Source organism: Erythranthe guttata, chromosome 8, assembly GCF_056151865.1.
Source record: "Erythranthe guttata isolate IM_541 chromosome 8, IM_541, whole genome shotgun sequence".
Taxonomy (NCBI): Eukaryota; Viridiplantae; Streptophyta; class Magnoliopsida; order Lamiales; family Phrymaceae; genus Erythranthe; species Erythranthe guttata.
Window position 1 is genome coordinate 2,471,845 of NC_142540.1, and position 22,904 is coordinate 2,494,748.

Here is a 22,904-nt window from a genome sequence, read left to right on the forward strand (position 1 = left end):
GTATGAATCTTAGCTATAATTTTTTTTTTATTAAGTTATAATATAACAAGCAAAGTTGGAATTAAAAAAAAAAAAAAAGAAAATCACAGAAAAATAACTAAAACATGATGTTACGAATTACAGGTTACATGTATTCCTCTACACAAAACACCCTGTAACGAAATCAATGTGCGACGAATTCTTTTTCGTAGCGCGACGATCAACACTGGGTTAGTATTTCAGCGCCGTCTTTGGTTATTAGGATGGTATGTTCGAATTGAGCAGAAAGGCTCCCATCCTCTGTGACGACAGTCCAATTATCATCCCACATTATCGGTTTAATGCTGCCGATTGTCAACATTGGTTCTGCACAAAGCATGTCAAAATAAGCACGAGAAGATAACAATACACCTAGAATTGATGTTAGTTCGTTTGATGCACAAGCTGTGGGAGTATAAATTACCGATAGTAAAAGTTTGGTTCAACAACATTCGTCCACGCTCATTGTTTCCTACCAAAACGAAAAAACATTTAGAAAAGAAAAAAAAGCGAGATATTGATTGATATGCAATACACCTAGTAGAAATTAAAATGAACACATCGACGAGGATGGAGAAAGGAAAAGTACACCAATCCAGGAAATAGGAATATTACGAGATGGAAATTGAAGAACTGATTGGGTAACTAATCAAGTAGTAGAGATTACTGAACTACGGATAATTTAAATAAAAGCTAGAAGAATTACTGTAGTGAAGAACCACTGGTTCACTGTGGAAAGTCCGTCCAACTCCATGGCCAACGAACTGCTGGACAACTCCATAACGGTGTTCATCTGCATGGTCACTTTACAGAGAATTTAATGAAAGCATAAATCATTAAATCCTGAACAAAAATTCTTTTAATCTTAGAATATAATAAATCTAAAAATTTAAAATAGTATGTCATCAGAACTTAGATGTGTACGAATACACGAGTGTGCATGTGTCAGCTGTACGGCGTTTGTGAAATAATATTGGTGACTGGCGTAAAAGTAGTAATATTGTATTATAGCAAGGTCCAAGAGATTGCAAAAGATTTAGCAGATATCTTACTGAATTTTCTTGCCGATTCTCTTAAGTTCAACTCCTGGTGCACATATTGATATTGCCTTATCAAGACATTCTTTCGTTACCTAAATGGAAAACACAATTAATCTTGAATTGACGAAATACGGATACTCTTTAAATGATAAGTACTGGTAGCATGAACTTTTGAATCATCAACCATCAAAACAATGAACTGATTACATTAATAGTAAACTGCATTGTTTTATGATACTGGAGACAATAAATTCAATAAATCATTGGAATCGGACAAAATCGAGATAAAAATGCACCTGCCCGAAAAACCATACCTTAACTAAGTTTCTAGCCTTCTCGTCAACTTCTCCAACAAAATATGTTACAGATGTATCACCATGATAACCCTGCATGTGTCAATCGAATAAGTAAATGCAGTAAAACTCCATCTAGAAATTTGAGAAATTATCAAACATTATTGGTTATTTTGCTACAACAATCAAGAGGGTCAAAAAATGAAGCTAAGTAAAATGACTTCGATTAATTATACTAAGCAAATTACTAAAATTGTCGAGCTTTGTACTGATATTTTGGAGAGAGTCGAGTAACTTGAGACTACGTAAGCTCCTATAGTCCTCTGTTTTCAAGCATCTCGATGTTGCACTCTGTTATGTTACGTGGCTACAGAAAATGGCGGTGATGCATCAACCATATTAAATTTTCACAAACAAATCACCAGTTGTTTGTATTCACTGCAAAAGTAAAATACTAGGTATAACAGATATCTCCATAGTGAAAATGAATCCGGCATTTGTTTATTTCTTCCAAGACAAATAATACATTAATTTCAACCTGGGAGCAAAAGATGAATTTCAACAGTAAAATTTAACTCAAACTCCAAAATAAAATCAGTACTACCACGTTAACAAAGACTATATAACATGGGGAAGAAACTGCATCAGAAAACAAGATGTTAAGGAAAAATTGCTTACATTAAGATAAACTGTAACATCAATGTTGATTATGTCACCATCCTGCAAAGCCAACATAACCGGTGATTTTAAATTTGCGAAAAAAATACCAAAATATAAAAAGGGATTGATCCTGTGATACCGATGTTATAATATGACGAACCTCAAGGACGCGTGAATCCGGGATTCCATGGCAAATGCACTCATTCACTGATGTACATACACTCTTTGGAAAACCACCATAACCAAGAGGAGATGGATATGCTCCATTATCGATAATCATTTGATGAACTGCTTCGTCAATTTCATCTGTTGTGATGCCTGGCTGCCAAAGAGAAGCAAATTTAATTGCAACTTAAGTTTGGTGCAAAATTTAAGTCAGTGAATCAACGCACAATCTGGGATTAGTATAATAGTAATTAAAACTAGTAACAATTAAGATCAATGTATTGGCAAAAGGACTTGGGACTACATCCTCCAAGACCATTTAATGCCTTAAGGGACGAACAGGTGAAAGTAAATCCAGCAACTATACGGACAAGAAATTAGCAGAAGGATCAGAAATTCACCTTCACTAAAGTGCCGGCATACTGAAGAACCTGGGCAGCAAGCTTTCCTGAAGCTCTCATGCACTCTATCCCCTTCTCATCGTGTATTTCAGGCTTGCTTCCAATTCCAGGTGGTTTCCTAGATTTGATATAAGGAGGCAATGGTATCTGACTGGGAACCGGCCTTCTGGGAGATACTTTCCCGGGCATTAAGCGTTTCCTTTTGTTTTCTGAGGATTCTTCTTCATTTCTGCCCAAGGAGGCAAAAACATAGAAAGACAACAAGTCAATAACAGCACTAAAAGAACATGTGCAACAGAGATTATCTCAATATCTTGATTCAACCATTGATTGTTATCAGGGGAAAAATCGGCTAAACAAATTGGTTTCCCTCTACAAACAGTAATATATGAGCTATACCTTTAGATGGTAGCCAAACAGAGACTGATGACTGATGAGATACTAATAGTGAAGAAGAAGAACAATGCAAACTTCATTGTATTTTCAAAATCGAGTCCCATTCCCATTTGAATGATTTCATTATATTTTTATGTTTTTCCTGTTAAGTTTTTAAAGCCCAGAAGCTTAGAAACTTAAACGCGTATAAAATTCTCATTTTCAAATCAATATACTCAAATATCAAACACATGTTGCATTGATGTTGGTTCTGAAGTGATTCACGCTATAAACTATGTGCAGGAACAGGATGGCTAGGTGTCAATTATATGTCCTACATGTTTACAACCATAAGATTTAGCGCGAGCATAATTTTTTCTATTCTACTTCTCTTTTTCCTTTCTGAAATAAGCCTTAACTATCAATATCAGCTAAGGAAAATAAACAATATGCATCGAACCAAATGAAAGTTATGAACTCATTAAGAACTTAATCACCTTTTCTTACTACATGTAGCACATATTTACTATCCAATTGAAGGAACCGAATTAAAGCAAGCGGTTAGACGCATAATTTCTCGTTCAACAGTTGCTGCTATTATAGTTAAACCACCTCTATAAATTAATAGAGTCGGGACTAGAGAAATTCTATTAATTTAGCGAATTATTAAATTATCGAGTTAATAATTTAACACGTTCTCACCGAGTCGGGACCAAGAGAAACTATTATTTAAGCGAGGTTATTAATTTATCGAGGTTCCACTGTACTTGTAACAAAACATAGTTGCTGCTATTACAGTTAAACCACCTCTATAAATTAATAGAGTCGGGACTAGAGAAATTCTATTAATTTAGCGAATTATTAAATTATCGAGTTAATAATTTAACACGTTCTCACCGAGTCGGGACCAGAGAAACTATTATTTAAGCGAGGTTATTAATTTATCGAGGTTCCACTGTACTTGTAACAAAACATAGTTCTAACTTCTAACAAGTAGAAAACTCTCTGACCTTTCCAAAAATACGATCAAATCCGATCGAGTCCTTATAATTTTACTCTTCTGTCACAGAATGTAACTTTGGCATACGACGTTCACCGTTAGTTCATCATAAATCACAATGCAGTGTAAAATACTGTCTACTTGGCATTTCATCGTACATATTATACTGCCAATTTCATGAATTTCTATATAAAATCAAATCAAATGAAAAATACGATTCCAGTTACCAATAATAGCTCTAAGAAGAACTCCAAGTTTCATGGTAAAGAAAAATCACACCTTCTGTTAAACAATAAATCTGTTAATCCCGAAAACGTCCTCGACATTTGCATCGAAACACGTCGTCTTTCTGCGAGAAATTAATCAAACCGAACCATTAGCTCCAAAAACATTTATCTGAAAAAAATGAATTTGGGGGAAACTAATAACTGAAACTATCAATCAAGTCGTAGAACTTGAATCAACGGGTATTACGAATAATAGAACCTGAATTATAATTGAAGAGACGCCGAATTGAATGAGTAGAATTCGAGGGAAGAAAGCGGACATCCCCCATAAAGGAGGAGATTAATCGAGGTTGAATTGAACTTCCCGCCACCATTTCCTTGTTAGTTCTTCGTCTCTCTCTCTCTCTCTCTCTCTCTCTCTCTCTCTCTCTCTCTCTCTCTCTCTCTCTCTCTCTCTCTCTCTCTCTCTTTCTCTCTCTCTGCAAGTCTCTTATCCGTGGTTCTATTCACAATCTGAACTATGTGGATTAAGATTTTGAGTAAACAAAGAAAGCATTATAAGCATATAAGCATCATATGGGCAATAATAAAACCCTCGGCGAAATAAAATATAATCAATAAATCAATCATTTTCACATGAATAATTTTTTTTTTTTTATTATTATCATTAGATTTTTTAATTTTTTATGTGCAAATAATATTATAATTTTTTATGTTCTAAAAAAATAGAATATTTTATTTATGGGGTGCTAAATCATACACTAAAAGTTACTAAATCCCGCATATAAATAAAAAAAAAAAATTCTCTCTACAAAAAGACATTATATCTCTACATTAGGGGTGTGAACGAGCCGAGCTCGCCTCTTTTGGCTGACTCGAGCTCGAGCTCGAGTTTATTTTGTCGAGCTCGAGCTCGTCGAGTTCCTCTTTTTTTGGCTCGAGCTCGAGCTTGTGTCAATTTTGTCGAGCTCGAGCCCATTGTCTTTTTTTTTTAATATTTTTAAATTATTATTTTATAATTAAAATTTATTTTAAAAAATAAAAAATAAAAACTAAATTGTAATTATATATATTTTTAATATTTGTATTTATTTCTATAATATTTTATATTATTATACATTATTTAAATAAAAATAACATATAAAAAATAAAAATAAAAAAAAATAATAATAATAAATCCGGCTCGCGAGCTCATGAACAACTGAAAACCGGCTCGAGCTCGGCTCGTCAGAAAGCTCGAGCTCGAAAATCTCGAGTCCGAGTTCGAGCTTTTTACGAGCCGGCTCGTCGAGCTCACGAGTCGGCTCGGCTCGTTTACACCCCTACTCTACACTCTATTTTCTCTAACTTCTCTCTAACTTTTTTCTATGATTTTCCACACTAAAATTTACTAAATCACGCACATAAACAAAAAAATATTTTATCTCTACAAATTTTTTTTTTTTATCCTGGACTTCCAAATCATGAAAAGTTCGATGAAAGTGGAACACGCGGGCGTACAACTGAGCAGGATCTTAAGCGCAACTTGCGTGGTGATAATGATGGGCAACCACTCGAGGAATTGCTGATGGAGGCTGTTTTGATTGAAGGACGCCATATGTTCAAAAAAATGACCAAACCGAAACTGGAATACAATATGTTCGATGAAACGACAAAATCAAAATTGGAATCCTTTATCGGAGAAGAAATCAAAGCTTGTTCGGGTGACAAATTTCAAGTGATTTGTTTGAACATGGGTGACCTTGGCGGCAAAATTTGGAATGGGTCGCTAACTAATATTAAGTCAGATGAAGTTATATGTTTGAAGAATTTTTTTCCAGCAAATAGATTGAAGTGTGCGAAGCCATGGCGAATGCCACCGGAGCCTCCACCTCTGCATTATGAAGAGGAATTCAATTACTCAACATCAACCTCTATTCAATTTACAAAAGTTATGAAGGAGATCAACCAACAAGCGTATTGGATAAGGGATTTCGTGAAGAAAAAATGTTGTTACAAGTGGGTCGTGAACGTCGGAGACTGGTTTTCTAGTCGGAGTAGGTTTTGGGACACTCCACTTTCCACGGGGAAAGAATGGTGTTGGCCGTGTAATAATTTTTTTTTTTTTTGTTGAGAATGGAGTTGGAAATATGGAGAGTGGAACGGATATGAGGATTGAAGCTGTGGCAAGCGAGATTTGGACAGGAGATGTCATTTATTGGGAGTTTGGTGATAATTTTGTGTTGGCTGAATTGGAGGATATGTTCTTCAATTTGTCTCCTGCTGAGTTACTTCTTGGAAAACCCTTGTCTAAACCGGCTGAGAAGTTGCTCTTGGCATATGCTAGACCAGCCCCAAATGTTCGAATTAAACATACCTCAAAAGGTGGTGACAATTTTCAAGCTAAAATAATCTCGTTCGTGGAACTTGCAGCTACTTTAAGTGGAATTTCCCATAACTTGCATGAATGTGGTGTTTTATGGAGCGCCCTTGAACGATCTGTTTGTACTCTGAAGCTTACCATTGTTCTTGCAAAAGGCATGTTTCGTATATTCCAAATTTTAGATGAGAAAACTGTTGCCTCCTTTAAAAAGCTTGCAGCAATTCCTCGAATGCTCAAGGTACAAGAGTCTAAAAGATTTTGCTCTACAAGTGCTTTAGCCGAAAGCACTTCCTGTGAAGCGGCATTTCTTGATGTCCATGAAATTTCTTTATCACTTGAGATGACTTGGAGTGGGGCGAAGTGCATGAAAACATTGATGGAATTGTTTGCAAAGTACTTCTCATTATCAGATGATGCAAAACTTTCCATTTCGTGCACTTCCATGTGTATCACTTTTATGTTTGACTTGTTTTGGGAAGAGGGCCTAAGAAGTGTTATGCTCAAGTATGTTCTCGAGTTTAAGAAGATCGTCCCATTGTCTGAATAGGATCAAAAAGCAAAAGTGTTCATGTGCTCCAAGTACCTGGAGACATTCACACAATTGGATGAACAAGTTAATAATTTCGCAGAATTGTCAATTGAGCTACTAGCTGAAAATGAGGAGAAGTTGATTCTGAATGTTATCCAAATGGCCACTTGCTTGCTGTTGCAAAATGAAACTTCAAAAGTTGTTTTTAATGTTCTTAAATTTTCTGCATCTCACAGTGAAAAAGAATTAGTTGTTTGCTTGAGTGATGATGGTTGTAAGTTTTGGGACATATTGGTGTCTAATCTTGAAAATGACATGGATAGTCTTGATAGCAATAGCTCATTTATACCAAGACGCCGCCTTCCGCCGGAGCCACCGCCGCTTACTAGTTGGAGTTATCTCACTGTAATTAACTCGTTGCTCATGATCCATGCCATTAATTTAAAAAATGAAGTGGGGCCCTTTGACAAAGAAGCTAAGGAGGGATCTAATGCTCGGATCCTCGATGCTGTTATAGCCTTGAGGACAAGGCTGTCATTAAGGGGGAAGGAATGTAACGATGCCGAATTAGAGAAGAATAGCCCCCTTTTGAAAAGAGAAGAAACGACGCCGTTTGAAGAAGAGTTGCTCTCCAACTTAAAGAAGCGTGGTTTTTAATTGACGCTTTAATCAATTCTCTGCTCAACGGAACGACGTCGTATTGCCTTGGTCATTTCAGTATAAATAGCAGATTAGGGGATTGGGAAAGGCAAGCAATTTCAGAATCTAGTTCATAGTTAGGTTAGTGTAGCTCGTCTTTTAGCTTAATTTTCTCATTTTTCTTATCTTTAATCTTGTAATCGAACACAATTTCTGAGCAATGGATTACTGTTATTATGAATCTAATTGGATTCATAACAAAATTTGAAATAAAATGATAACCTTGATAGTGGAATAAATTAGAAAAGATTTTCTTCAAGTTCGATTCTCGGATTATTGTACTAGTTTTATGATGTTTTTTTTGCAAGTGCGAGGGGAAAAGAAGAACTTGTTTGGGGAGAGAAAAAGAACGTTTGGAATTTTAGAGAGAGAAGGAAATTTTATTATGTGCATGATTTACCTATTTCCGTGTGTGATTTAGCATTTCAGTTTATTTAATTATTATTGGGCTGGATTCGTTATTGAATTGTTACACCAAATTGGGTTTACGTAGCATTAGGTATCAAGCCAATTAAGCCCATCAAGCTCGTTATTACATTTTTATTAGTTACTCGTTACTTTTATTCCGCAAATGAACGAGTGGCGCGTGGAAAGGGAGGAGTCAGCTGAAAGCCACAATTCATTTAATTAATTCTTAGTTTACCAAGGAAAGGTCAATTCATTTAATTAATTCTTGCACAAAAAAGTTGAAATCCCTCGCCCCCAGGTAGCGGACTAAAAGTCGGACCTGGTGCCCACAAGGAACCAATCTCATTGGAGTTGAAATTCCCACACTGCGGCTGTCAGGATTCGATCATAGGACCTTGCACCAACTTACCACCTCCGGAACCAGTTGAGCTACACCCATGTGGGCTCATTTAATTAATTCTTAGTTTACCAAGTAAAGGTCTAGCGTTCGAGTTCCCCTCCCCTACTTTCCGTTGTAATGGACTTGAATTTATTCCAAAAGAAAAAAAATCTTAGTTAAAAGCGCTCACACGTTTATTACTTATTTCAACACATTCTTCTTTTAGATGCTTATATAAATACTAGGTTTAGTCGTCTCCTCAACGAAGAAGACGACAATTAATTACGTGGTTATTTAAATTTGTTTGAATTTTTATCGAGTTTCAAAATACTGAGTTTGAGCATAATTTGATTTGTAGTTTCCACCTTTTTAAAATACTATAATGACTAAGTTCCATTAATGGCGATGACTTTTCTCCATTTAATTTTTTTGTTGAAGGGCCGAAATTGTCAATTTAGAAAGCGAAAAAGATTAGATTTATGAAAGCAAAAAAGAAATAAATACTTTAAAAAGATGGAATGGCCCATTAAAGCTTTGTAAATGGAAAACATATCCCGGACATGAAAATCAAGCCCATGTTTCTATAAAGCATTTTATTTGGCTTTTCACCTTTTTCTTCTGGTTTACATTCGTGCATGTACCCTCCTTAGACCATTTTTTATTTATTTTTTTAAAATGAAGAATCGACAGCCAATCACATAGATGCATTGAGTGAATCTACAACTCTCCAATTTTGATCACGTATAATGAGGAATCCACACTTTTATAAAGGGTGTTCAAATTTTTAGCAGTGAATACGATGTTAAACTCATACGCTTATGGCATTCGATTGTGGTCCGCCTACATTCGAACGACTGTGATACCATTTATAGGACCTCATGCGCTACCAGTTGACATAAAATCAATTAGTGTCAGGAAGGCGCAAACTCTAGTTTTGTAATGAATTCAACACACACACACACACACAAACATCCATGACATTCGATTATAAACACATTATATCCTGATTTCCCCAAAATTAACAATTGCTACCAAACTCAAAACTGACAATATACATTAAAGATTCTTCACTTAAAAACACTTTATTTAAATTCGTCATAATATATTTGATAGGTTCATTTTCATACTAATCACACAATTCATTATAGTTTTCCGCGCCAATCCCATTTCTTTTTATATTATAAGGTCAAATTGTTCTTGTCAATTATTGTGTCTATGTTAAGGTTTATTTTGCCTTCGTTTTCCCTTAATGTAAACATCATGATTAAATCAACGTCTTTTCTTTATTAGTTTGGACTTTGAATAAAATAGTTTTTTTTTCTTAAAACAATCAAATTATTACTCCCTTCGTTACGTGTTATATGTCAATTTTTTGTAATTGTAAGAAACAAATTAAATATGGATAGATTATAGAAGGGAAAATATAGTTTTTGTCCCTCAAGTTTGCAATGATTATACATTTGGCCCCCCATATTCAATAAAAACATATTTAGTTCCTCATGTTTCAAAAATTCAACACTTTTAGTTTTTTTCGTCAAGTTTTCGTCAAAACTAACGGAATCAAGTGTGTACCCATCACTGTCTTAACCGACGGATTACTGGTAAATTGACGAAAATGAGCAAAAGTATTACGTTATTAAAACGCGAGGGGCCAAATGTATTTTTTGAAAATATAGGTGGCCAAATGTGAAATTGAATGGGTAAAAACTGTATTTTTCCCAATTATAGTACAAAACAATATAGTAAATTATATATACTAATTTCATATTTGCAGAAAAAGTAAAAAAAAAAAATCTCTATGTGTGTACATATCATCACTCACAAGAGTACTTTAATATATAAGGTGGGAGTTCAAGAGTAATTTTATCAATTTTTATTTAATATTCGTATTTTTATTTATTTATTTATTTTATTCCTGCTCTGAAATTCAGAACTGAGTCATTTAATTTGACAAAATTTTCCCTCTTTTTGAATATTTAAGAAAGCGTTGGAAGCAGAAAGAATCTCCCAACTTCTTTTTACTCAATCAGCATAATGATTAACCGATCTAAGAGTAATTTTAGGTGGCCCTCTCTACTGTCATCTGCAGCCCCCATAAATAGCTTTTATTTTGCTGCTCTGGTCCATATTCTTTTCTTTTATTGCTTTTTCTACCCCAAAATATTTATTATATATCTTAAAAGAAGGGATATATATATATAGACACACACACAAACGTCCATGACATTCGATTACGAACCCCCTATACGCTAACAGTTATGTTTTCAGATAAATTGCGACCACTCATGAGGTAAGATCAAATTACGAAAAACTCCTCAGTTTGCGTAATTACAACTACCACCCTCAACTATGAGACTTTTTACATGTCCACCACTGTGGTGTCAAATTAAATTTAGTGGAATCTTCTAAATTGTGCGGAATATTTTCCAGTTTGTACTCGTTTTACGTCATTCGAGCTCCACATTTTGAATCAACATGATCATAAATGTGTCTATAAGCTTGTAAATATCAAATTGTGCATGGTGCATCAGAAACTGCATTTTTTGCACAAAACAAGTACAAGTTAAAGGATATTCCACAGAATCTAGAAGATTATGTTGAAATTTGACATCATAAGGGTAAACGTGTATTAGAAGATTCATATGGTTGAGGGAGTGATTGTAATTACCCAAACATAAATGATTTTTTTCATAATTTAACCTTACGTCGAAAGGTGGCCGTAACTTACCATATTTTTTGTGCATTTGTAACTTTAATCCAACGTTTATAAATTCAATGATAGTTTCAACTTTTAATATATACTACTATCCAGTTTCAGCTTAAGGATTTGATCGACACCAATAATGATTTTTTTCTTTTCTTTTTTTTATAAAAAAATCCAGTAATGCATATGGAGGACTAAATAACAAATACTCCATTCTTAGGTGTCTAACAGTTCCTATTGACTTCGTATAAGAATAATATAGATGCATTAAATATAATTATATTAAATAAAATAAAATAAAATAAAATAAACCCAAGTTTACAACTGAACGACAAAATTAGAATAATCAACACTTGATCCAACAAGACAATCCCATTTAATTCATCGATTACGCCAATTAGCATCACACAAAGCCTTCTTAAATGTCAAGTATTCTCCAAAAGTCAATTTGCCCCTATAATATCTTCTAAGCACGCATACACATCGATATATGTATGCATATATTATTATGTGCAGATTACTGTAGCATGATCACTCGATATATTTCATGGGATGTTACTTCGCCTCTACAAAACCTAATATGGACAGCGCACATAGCCATAAAAAAAAAATGGTAGCCCCATGTGTAATTGAATATAAATATACCCAAATGACATAAATATAAATTCAGTAAGTCACCACCTAGAAAGCTGTGCCGTTATGGACCTAAATTAAATGGCCGTGCATTATTCCATGTCTCCCAAAAATCAATCTCAAAAAATCAATTTAATTAATTTTCACATGCATGTTTTTGGTACTTGAAAGTATAAATTCCAAACGGATCTTGTTCACCTCAATTAGGTGTTAACAGTTGCTTATTATTTATTGAGAATCTTTCACTTCCCATATTTTTAGACTCTAGCAACTTATGGGGTGACTCAAATTAAATGATAACTCTTCAATTAAATTAAAAAAAAAAAAAAAAAAAAATTGGACTTTCCATATCATGTTTGGATAGGATGGATGCCTATAATAATTTTGGGTTCTATTGAAAGAGTCTAATTTGAGGAGTGATTGGGATCATCCCATCCCTCAAATTTTGTAACTAAAAGGTGTGTTTAAATATACATATGTATATTGTAATTACTTGATTAAAGTCGAGCTTATATTATAATATACATGTTTGGCATTGATACATCCCATTGGGCCATTATCAAACTCAAAATACAACTCATCTCCAAATAAATAAGTCAACGGGTTCTATTGGAGATATTAATATTAAATGATACATTTCACTAACAGCTTAAGTTTTTGGTTGAGATGGTCATTAATTCAACATGGTATCAGAGCCAGACCAAATGAAAAAAAGGTCATAAGTTTGAATTCCACAACCACTCATTTAAAATATTTCAAGTGCAATGCTTTAAATGTAATTCACCTGCACTTGAGATGGCGTATTAGGCTCGTCCCATTAACTTAAGGCCATAAGTCATCTCATTAGATGACTAATTGTAATATACATGATCATGTATATATATCATCGATCATAGTCCATAGACACAATCATCTCGCTCTTTTTTTCTTTTTTGTACGTTAAGAGTAAATTACGGATTATGTTGAATTTGATACCATAAGAGCGTACGTGTAAGGAGATACATAGTTAAAGGAGATGATTGTAATTACCCAAACAAGAGGGGAATCTAATTTAACCTTCCATCGGGGATAGCCCGTAATTTACCTTTTCTTTAAATAGAATGTGTAATAAATTGGAGGAAGTTAAATAACACTAGCACGCAACTTTATTTGACGTAGACAAGCGGTCCATGTTTGTTTAACTCAAAAGAAAATGACTTTATCGAACGGAAAAGGAAGGAAAAAAAAAAACAAACCGTCCCTACGGGGTAGTAAAAAGAAAAATGCAGTCAACTTAATATTATTCCACACAACTATCTGCCGTTTAGATAAATCCAGTTTAAGAATTAGGTCTGTTTAGTTTAATTTGTTTTACGGATAAAAATAACGGAGGGCGGGAAAATCAAACGCAGGAAAAATTAGCTTTAATTACCTCTCTTATTAATAATGTTTTAGTGGGGGGTAACTTTGTCATTTCATCTAGTAAAATAGCCACAACTTTAACGCTTAATACCAGCTTTACACCAAACTAAGCCCAGATTAACACACTGCATCCGTGTGATCTCAACAATAAATAGAAGTTTACTTTGTGCTAATTGCTATATTACAAGAAAGAGAGAGAAATGATATAATCAAGTACCACGTCATTAGTTTCAACTTGAATTCTATTTTTTTAAATTATACTTTGTTTATTTAAATTTATTAATAAATATTAAGTATATAAAAAAATATTGAAATTATATTTAGAATAAATTACAATCACCCCTAAAGTATGATCAAATTATAAAAAAACTCGCTGTGTTCGTGTATTTTCGTGTCTTGTTAAGGAAATAATGTTTGATAAACTTTTGAAATTTAGATTTAGTTCATTAACGAACCATGAAAATACACGTGTCAGATGTTTAGCGGGTAGCTATACCGTCCCACTCTAATAGCTTCAGCCGCTGCTAGATCTGTCTAACGGAGGCCTCGAAGATTACCGTCACCGTTAACGGAGCTAATCATAACAAAAATCTGAACCATTCAACGGAATTCTCTGAGCTTAAGCATCTCCGTCATCGTCATTATCACCATCACTCACTGTCACGTTCTCTCTCTCTCTCTAAAAAAGTTCTCTCTCTCTATAAAAACCTCTGTCACAGAAAAAGCGCAGCAAAAAGCAGACAGTTCACCATAGTCTCCACCAGAACACGGTACTCTACGTGCACACAGAGGAATAAAAGAATTGCAGAGATTAATGATCGACTTCTTTTCTAGGAGCTACAATATTCCACATTTATGATGCGCAGAACCTTTTATAATTTGATAATCGGATCACTAATTTAAATTCAGGAAAAAAAAATTCCGCATGGGAAGGTATGCGAGCAAGTGCAAGGAATCAGGAGAGGCGGCGGTGATGGAGAAGCCAGTTGATACGGCGGCGGCGGGAGTTAGGAAGAGAAAAACTGCCTTGGGGGAATCGGAGCTGTCAAAATCGTCAATTCAGCTGAAAACACGCCGTTTGAGTTTGACCTTGTCAACGCCGGATAATTCGGCTTCACCGGCGCGTTCCTGGAACTCGACGTGCGAGAGCGTTAATTCCGGTCGGTGCTCAAGTAGCAGACCGATCAGTGAGTTGGCCAAGGAGATTTCCGGCTTCCTAGATCTGGAGGTAATATATTAATTAATTAATTAATTCAGGAATTATTTTAAAATATTATTTTCATGGAAGTTACAGCCAGACAGCGGAATGAATATCGTGTCCAGAGCTTTAACTATATATATATATTCTATAATTAACGAGAGTGCTATTTTGAATTTTGATTTATTTTAATTTATTTTTCTCAGGTACAGCAAGAGAACGAGGTGAGCGTGGAGTTTTTCCCGATATCGGCGGCTGACAATTCGGTGGATATCATCAGAGACCGGTAAAATTATAATTCATTTTTTTTTTCTGAATTAAATCAAAATATAGTGATTTTTCTTTACACGTTTCTTCAAATTCAAAAATTCAAATCTCCAAAAAATTTGAACTAAATTTTTAATCCGCTGCGCTTTTTAGGCGCTGTGTGTTTCTTCGCTGAGAAACCGTTTGTAATTTTTTTTTGCAGTAGAGAAACGACGCCTTCGAGTGGCGACGGCGACGACGTACAATCTGAGTCAGGCGAGCTGGAGTCGACGGCGCGACCACGTGAGACGAATTCCGGCCGGCGTTCCGCCACCGCGAAAATGCCGACCGAGGCTGAACTGGAAGATTTCTTCACGGCGGCAGAAAATAATCTGCAGAAACAATTCATCGACAAGTACTACTACTCTCTCTTTTACGTGCACCGGATTTTTTTATTTTTTTCACCCAATTTATTAACCATAATTCAGTAGTACTGAGTTCGTGTATGTATATATGTATGTATATGTATGTATGCAGGTATAACTACGATATAGTGAAGGACGAGCCAATGGAAGGGCGATACGAGTGGGTTCAGATTCAACTAAAACCATGATGAAGAATAAAGTGGATCATTTCATTCAAGCAAGCAAGTAAATCAAAGTGGGTATTAATAAATTAATTAATCTCATATATTACAGTAATTTCACTCTCTTTCCACTAATTTAAAGTTTAAGTTCTTAATTAGGGATTGATCTACTAGGTTTAATTTATGTTTTTAGATCATGAGATGTATAGCTAGTCTCAATAATTATTCCAAGTTTCTGCATATATATTCTGCAAGTTAGTAAGCAACTCTAGTGAAGAAGATCAAGAATCTGAAGGGAAATAATTCTTTAGAAATTAAATCTTTGTTTCTGCAACACGGAAAAAGATTGAAGAACCAAACCCCTTTATAAAAATCTCTTTTGTTTCAGTTATCAATTTTCTTGACTGGTTTGTTATATGCTACACCGGTTTATTTACACCCGATATTTATTAATCATAGATGAAGTTGATTAGTAACCATCCACTAAACACGCATACACATGGATGTGCGTTTGATTATACGTAGATCTATAGTTAAGAATTACTCACTAGTTAATAATCGGGTGCAGCATATTAATTTTCCGTGTACCAACTTGTCCCAAATTTTCCATTTTTCTCAACACTCGGTGCCCTTTTTAGTAAGTTGCTATATTTTGAAATTATGTAACTACTATTCCAACAAACTATGTATTTTTTTTTTATTAATTTCTGTCTCAATTATGAAAATTAATCCACAAAAAAAAAAAAAAAATGCATGTGAGAGTCGTTTGGTTTGGGGGTGACAGTTCGAAAGAGGGGGGGCGAGAGTATACAGTGCAACACTATAGAAGAGCAGAGAGCTTGCCGTGTAAGCTACGGACACGTGCCGAAGATTGAGAAAGCTCATTATCCGACCCCATGTGCCCATCTAGTGTGTGTGTGTGTGTGAATTTCTAATTAATTCAATTTGTGGACCTTGAATCTTCAATATTTTCTTTAACCCCAACTTGGAGGTACATCATACATGCACTAGAAACCACTGGAATAATTACTTGCATATATATTATTGTATCTGTAAAAAAAATCATTTGTGTCTATCAGTTAACTAAGAGAGAGAGAGAGAGACTTTTTACACAAAGGTAAGGAAACAAAAATAGGTGCGTGTATATATGTATATATATGTGGAGAATTAAGTAGTGGTCCTTGGTTTTTGGGGTTCACTCATATAAGAGTGAAAAGAGGTGTACATGGGTGGGATGGTAGGCCAAAGTTTTCTTACTCTATATAGCTACACAGTTATAGCCAGCTTTTAGGCCATTCCCCAACTACTTTGATTCCCTATGTTTTTCTTCTTCACTTTAGTAATTTATCCAATTGCAAGATCAGATAATTCAATTGCATGTAATCCTTATGTCAAATTTCTTTCAAATATGGTGGTGCATGCAACTAGGCGATGAAAATCGGATAGAAACGATAATAAAAAAAAAAAAAAAATTAATTTTATCGGAATTCGAGTTCAGAAAGCATGGAATTTTTTTGTAATTATCGGGATTCTTGTCGCAATTTTTTTTAAAATATTCGGAAAAATTCAATTAATGTTTGGAAACTTTTGAGCAAATTAAAGACTCGTAGCACTTAACAGTTTAAATTATTATTTTTTCACTGCAATATTAAATTGCCTAGTTAGTATCAAAACTATAGAATAAGAACACATGATATAATAATTACTAGATGTTTTTACAGTAATAAATAATACTTAGAAAACAAGATATGTTGAGAGAGGTATTTAATTAGTTTAGGAAAGGTGAATGTAAAAATTTCAGTGTAAGATAATATTGGGATTTGAGGAGGGAACGTTTGTCTTGATCACATGGTGTGTGTGTGTGTGTGAGTGTGTGTGTGTGTTGATAATGATTAGGACAAGTAAGAGAAAGAAAACAAGAAAGAAGGGAGAACATGCAAAGAGATTCTAGAGGCATCTTCCTATTTGATTCGGGTGCTAATGTGCGCGGGGAATCTTTCATCAGGATATATAATTATGCCAAGTGGTGATTATGCCATTTTCTTTTTAATTATTCAATTAATTGTGACTACAACTACCCTCATTACTATAACATTATTACTCAGCCATCACTTGTAACTAATTATTGGATATTTTCGGAAAAAGTAATTTGAGTATATAATATTCATTTTTCTATTTTTTATCTACTTCAATGCTTCATAAATCATAATATATATGGATGTGGTGCCCACAAGGAACCAACAATCATTGGAGTTGAAATTCCACACTGCAGCTGTCAGGATTCGATCCTAGAACCTTACACCAACTTACCACCTCCGGAACCAGTTGAGCTACAATATATTTTTAATTATTATATGTTTTTTTTTCTTTAGGGAAAATAAAATATAGATATTTGACAGAGTGACATAGTGTTTCACATTCATTGATAAATCATGTTTCGGATCCCGATGAGGTGTCGAAGTTAATGAAAGCAAAGTAAACTCTTTAATTTAATGCTTTCTTTAATATATTCCATTTCCGTCCAATAAGGGGAAATAGCGGCTAATATTATTATTACAAGCCGGATGTAGACAAGTTTGTTCAATATATAAAACTTCGAGAAATTAATAATTTCGCTTAAACCTTGATTGATTTATGTCCCAAATCAGTAACGACGTAGGTAAACAATTGAGTTGAAGTCGAAATAACATTAAATACCTTGATTTTTCTTAAACATATTTTATTGTTTTTTTCTAATAATTATTAAGCACAATACGAGCTTTGTAGCCCATCGAACAAAAATTATATATTCACATTCGGTTTATGCTAACAAATTGAGCTCAAACGAATTTTTAATAAACAATCTCGAATGGAATACCGGATAATTTGATTTGAATTGGAAAATCCAGTTTATAATAATAAATAAACAACGGAATTCAGCTTTAGTAATCATCACATTTCACAAATACTTCTAATTCAATATTATTTACAATCCAAAAATAAAAAAATAAAAAGAAACTGTGCAAGCTTTTCTAGAGTGAGAATTTCTGCAAACTAAATGTACAAAAAGAACTGAAACCTTTCACTTAAACTATCTCGATCGAAGCAATAGATCTCGAAGAAATCGATCTAGTGAAACTTTCCTTTGTTGCAGAAGAAGAATTAGTTGATCTCGTCGAACCCTCCTTTGCTAACGATTTGATAGTAACACCGTCTTTGCCTATAGAATGAATCAGATCCTTCACTACTTGCCGATATCTCCTTCTATAAGTCGGAAACTTCGATATACTTCTATTCATTCCCATCATTCTGCAAACGAAAAACCAAATCAGTCGGTACCCGTATTTTCTTTTTCTTCGTAGGGACCAAATACACACTAAAAGTTCGACTTTATTTGCATTCAGTACCCTTTTGTTATACTGAATTGCTAAAAAACTCCTGGTGGTATTACATATTAGCAAACAAACCCCTACGGGGCAATTTTTTTAACACACAACCCCCCAAGTTTTTGTGTGTTTTTAGGGAGTGGTTTGCTAATAAAATTGGATCACGGGAGGGTTTATATGCTAATATTGATAAACACTAGGAGTTTTCTAACAATTAGACTAACCAAAGGGGTGCCGAATGCAATAAACCCCCTAAAAAGTTCTCTAAAGGGCTTTTACAACATTCACTACTCGAACGAAGTAATGATAATATGCATTAAAATGATTTCACAAGAATGTATAATATTTTTATTATGATTTTATATTGCGAAACGTACGAAAATTAATAGTAATTACGTAAAAAAAATTGTTACCTTCGACTGATGCCTTCAATTTGAGCACCTCGAAGAGGATCCAACGGAAAACTCCTGTTTTCCCAAGTATTGCCACGCGCCTTATTACCTCCAAAAAGCAGCATCTTCTCGAGATACCTTATCTCACCTTCTTCCAGCCCGAGAACTCGAATCTGGTCTTTGAGTACCATCACGGGGTGGAAAAACCAGTCCAACAGTCTATCCTGCGGTCTGTTCAAATGGTTGACCTCTGTTCCGTCCAATAGCATCAAACCGTTCGATCCAGCTTTAATGGAGTCGAGAAGAGTGTGCAAAAATGAGAAACAGGGCAACCCTACATCAACAATGGTTGCATCGTTCGCATGCTTTGCTTTCAGCCAATCAGAGAGGTCCACTGGTGTTATCACTCCCGATTCGAGTAACTCCGTTCCTCTCACTTCGCACGCCTTCATCATGCTCCCCCATATCTGTTATCAAATATTGTCCAAATCATTTATCTTTTTTTTTTTTTAATATGACTAAATCGTTGTTAATCGGTTATTGCAAATATAAAACACGAGATTTTAAAATTTACTCGAGAATCTTTGATTTTATTGCGTTTTAGTACCTTTATGTTATACCGAATTGCTAGAAGAAACACCCCAATAATGCATTTTTAGCACTACACAACCTCATAAATGATGCGTTTTAGGGGCAATTTGGTAATAAGTTTGAATAATAGGGGGAATTATTTTAAACAACTAGAGTAAACACAGGTGGTGTTAAATGCAAGACTGTATATATATCCGTTCATCGGTTGCGATTAGTTAAAAGGCGTACCTGCACCATTTTGACCTCTTTTATAACTTCCCTAACAGACCTCGATGCTGTTAGGCTAGGAACAAGCATCGCAGGAGATTCGGTGAAAACAGAATTGAATTTGTCGTGTAAAGATTGATTTTTCCCAACCGAGGGCTCAGAATTTGATTGCCGCTTCTTTCTGTATTTTGGTCTGGTTTTCAAGTTAGCTAGTAAGCATAATTGTAGATAATTTAATAAATAAATTAAAAAAAATAAAAAATCTCATCGAATTTATTACTTTGGGAAGATTGTGCCCTCTCGAAGATAAAGCCAATCATTAGTATACTCGTCGAATTCTGCCACCATAGCAATCACATAAGCTATACCTCTCCGGAAGGATCTTTCCTGCATTAGTACGTTAAAATTAAATCGTACGAAAAAATAATGAAGTAAGACCCTTTATTGAATAGGATATATATAATAATAATAATAATAATAATAATAATAATAATAATAATAATAATAATAATAATAATAATAATAATATAAACCTGATATACGACTATCGAACCATATAATCCGATGAAAAAGCTCGTAAATATAGCCATTAAGATGCTTCCCACGACAATAAGGGGCCACATAATTATTGTCAAACCAGCAATCGGAATGCAAGCGGTTTCTAAAAACGGGCCTTCTCTGCTGATTAAATCGTGCAATAGCCTATGCCACCCTTTGAACAACATATACGGACTCTTTACTATTGCAATAGCTGCGTATAGAGGAATTTCGACAATAAGGCCTATAATGCCGACGATTATGCATGCAGGCACATGAATAAACCTGAAAATATTTTTTACGTAAAAAATCATGGTAATCTTGAAATATACGCTAGTTGTCTAACCGGTCGGACATAAAATTCATCAATTTTTCATTTTTCGACAAGATGTATTGGGAAAAAAGTTTATTTACCTAAGAGGTTGAAGCTCGTTAGAAGTGGGATTTTCGCGAAGCTCCTTTAAATAGAGCGGATACGAATGATAACATAAGTCGGCAAAATCACGAACGACGGTACAACTACCCTTGATTGTCCCCCATGTCCCATCCTAAAAATTCGAAAAAATAATTTATTTTTCAAGAAACGAACAGAGATTAATAAATTAAGAAACGGGCGGAGATTAAATCACGCCGCCGTACCACGATGCAATGTAAGAATTTGGATTCGTGTTCGAGTCGGAAGGCTTCGAAAGAAGAAACCCAAGGAGTGAAGAAACCATATCCAATTGCAACAAGACCACTAATAGCTATGCTAAGAGCTAACCAGAGGGCCAAAAGGGCAGGCAATCCTAGCAATATTGCAACTTTTAGAGGTGCATCAAACCTGTTTGTTCTGTTTAACATGAATTTATTCAAGAAATGCAAAACCCAAGTTATATATATTAAAAAAAAAAAAAAACCCAATTGCAATAATTAAACCAGTAAATTAATAAAACTTAAAGGAATTAATAATTACTTGACAAGGGTGAAAACTGTCCAGGCAACATGTGCAGGGAAAAGGCCTAAAATAACCCCTAAATTCCCTAAACTCAATATCAGAGCAGCAATAGGACCAACTAGCAAACCTGCAGCAGTTTAACAAAAAAAAAAAAAAAAAAAAACAATGATCAAATAAGAAACAATTAAAAAAATAAAATAATAAATAAATAGAAGCAATAAATTCAAGAACTGACTTTTAAGGGCGCCAAAACAGAGGACTGAGCAAAATGCAAAAACCACATAGAATGTTTTCACCCAATCTTTCAAGCTATTTGCCATGCTTAGTTGTAAGAGAAAGTTAGAGAGAGAGAGAGAGAGAGAGAGAGAGAGAGAGAGAGAGAGAGAGAGAGAGAGAGAGAGAGAACAAAGAAGAAGAAGAAGAAGAAGAAGAATTTGAAAAGAGATTTAATTTAAGAAGTTTCAAAGAAGAAAGATAGAGAAATTGAGAACCAAGCCAGCATTAGACAGCAATACGTCAACCATATAGAAATATCAGAATGAGGTGTTATTTGTTATATATATGTATATGATTACTTCCAAGAATTATTATTTTTTTTTAGCAATACTTCCAAGATATCAAGAACTACTAATGATCGTGACAATTAAATTAATTAATTATTTTTTGGTGGGAACTGGGAAGGGGATCAATTGAGATTTGAGGAATTGATTTTTATTTCAATAGTAAATAAATACTAAAACAATTAAAAGATAATAAAAATCTTGATTTGTTCTATTCATTAAATTATTTTATGAGAAATACCTTGAGAAAGAGCAACTTTTTTTTTTCTTCAGATTATCGAGTAATTTTGAACCGTATTTAGAAATAGTATATCTTATTTTTCGAAAATACATCCAATTAGAGAAAGACTAAAATATCATTTATTATTTAGCGAGGCAATAAGATAACTAATAATTGAGGTTGGAGCCAATAAGAGTGAGATTTTTACGGGTGGATCTATTCTTATATATTTTTCATGTGAGTGGTGTATATCTAATGAACCCCTAGAAAAAAATGTATTTAATACAATATTATATTATATGAAATAAGTCTACCAATTTGAAATATATGGCGTAATTAGTATATTAATTTCATCATATTTTCCTATGTATATTTAATTAATTTGATTGACTGTTCCCTTCTACTTTTCTTCATTATTAGACGACCGTGTGGCCGCGTGAAGTCAATATAATTCTCAAGTGTCTTTTTGTATCTCTAGAAATGCAAAATTAAACGGTCACGATAAGACAATATCAAGTCATCGGACGGACGTCGTTGCAGGTACACGTAACTCGCATGGCGTGCGGTTCAAGTTGGCAGCTGCACAAGCCTTGCCATGTTGTTTCCCTTTTTAATTCAGACTACTTTTTTTTTTTGGTCAAAATAGCCTTGTCCCACATATTTTTATAATAATAATAATAATAATAATAATAATAATAATAATAATAATAATAATAATATAATATATAATAATAATTAAATAAATAAATACAATAATAATAATAAGTAAAT

The 22,904-nt window shown here is 34.1% G+C and overlaps 3 protein-coding genes across 3 annotated transcripts; 1 reads left to right on the forward strand and 2 right to left on the reverse strand.

Annotated features, from left to right (window-relative positions):
- Positions 1–9: 9 nt before the first annotated feature.
- On the reverse strand, positions 10–4,871 carry MAP1D (methionine aminopeptidase 1D). Its single transcript, XM_012997844.2, has 10 exons — positions 4,439–4,871; positions 4,232–4,301; positions 2,578–2,806; positions 2,172–2,333; positions 2,030–2,071; positions 1,373–1,444; positions 1,071–1,150; positions 725–822; positions 443–490; positions 10–345 (listed from the first exon to the last, which is right to left on the reverse strand). The coding sequence occupies exons 1-10, from the start codon at positions 4,551–4,553 to the stop codon at positions 200–202; spliced, it is 1,062 nt and encodes a 353-aa protein (XP_012853298.1). The 5' UTR covers positions 4,554–4,871; the 3' UTR covers positions 10–199.
- An 8,965-nt stretch (positions 4,872–13,836) lies between these two features.
- LOC105972870 (cyclin-dependent kinase inhibitor 3) lies at positions 13,837–15,711 on the forward strand. The gene is made up of 4 exons (XM_012997854.2): positions 13,837–14,522; positions 14,699–14,778; positions 14,962–15,153; positions 15,276–15,711. The coding sequence occupies exons 1-4, from the start codon at positions 14,220–14,222 to the stop codon at positions 15,349–15,351; spliced, it is 651 nt and encodes a 216-aa protein (XP_012853308.2). The 5' UTR covers positions 13,837–14,219; the 3' UTR covers positions 15,352–15,711.
- A 2,527-nt stretch (positions 15,712–18,238) lies between these two features.
- On the reverse strand, positions 18,239–22,328 carry LOC105974828 (putative membrane protein At3g27390). Its single transcript, XM_012999993.2, has 9 exons — positions 21,589–22,328; positions 21,372–21,480; positions 21,056–21,248; positions 20,831–20,964; positions 20,413–20,701; positions 20,160–20,266; positions 19,901–20,072; positions 19,103–19,548; positions 18,239–18,612 (listed from the first exon to the last, which is right to left on the reverse strand). Exons 1-9 carry the CDS (start codon positions 21,671–21,673, stop codon positions 18,390–18,392), a joined length of 1,758 nt encoding a protein of 585 aa, XP_012855447.2. The 5' UTR covers positions 21,674–22,328; the 3' UTR covers positions 18,239–18,389.
- Positions 22,329–22,904: the final 576 nt, after the last annotated feature.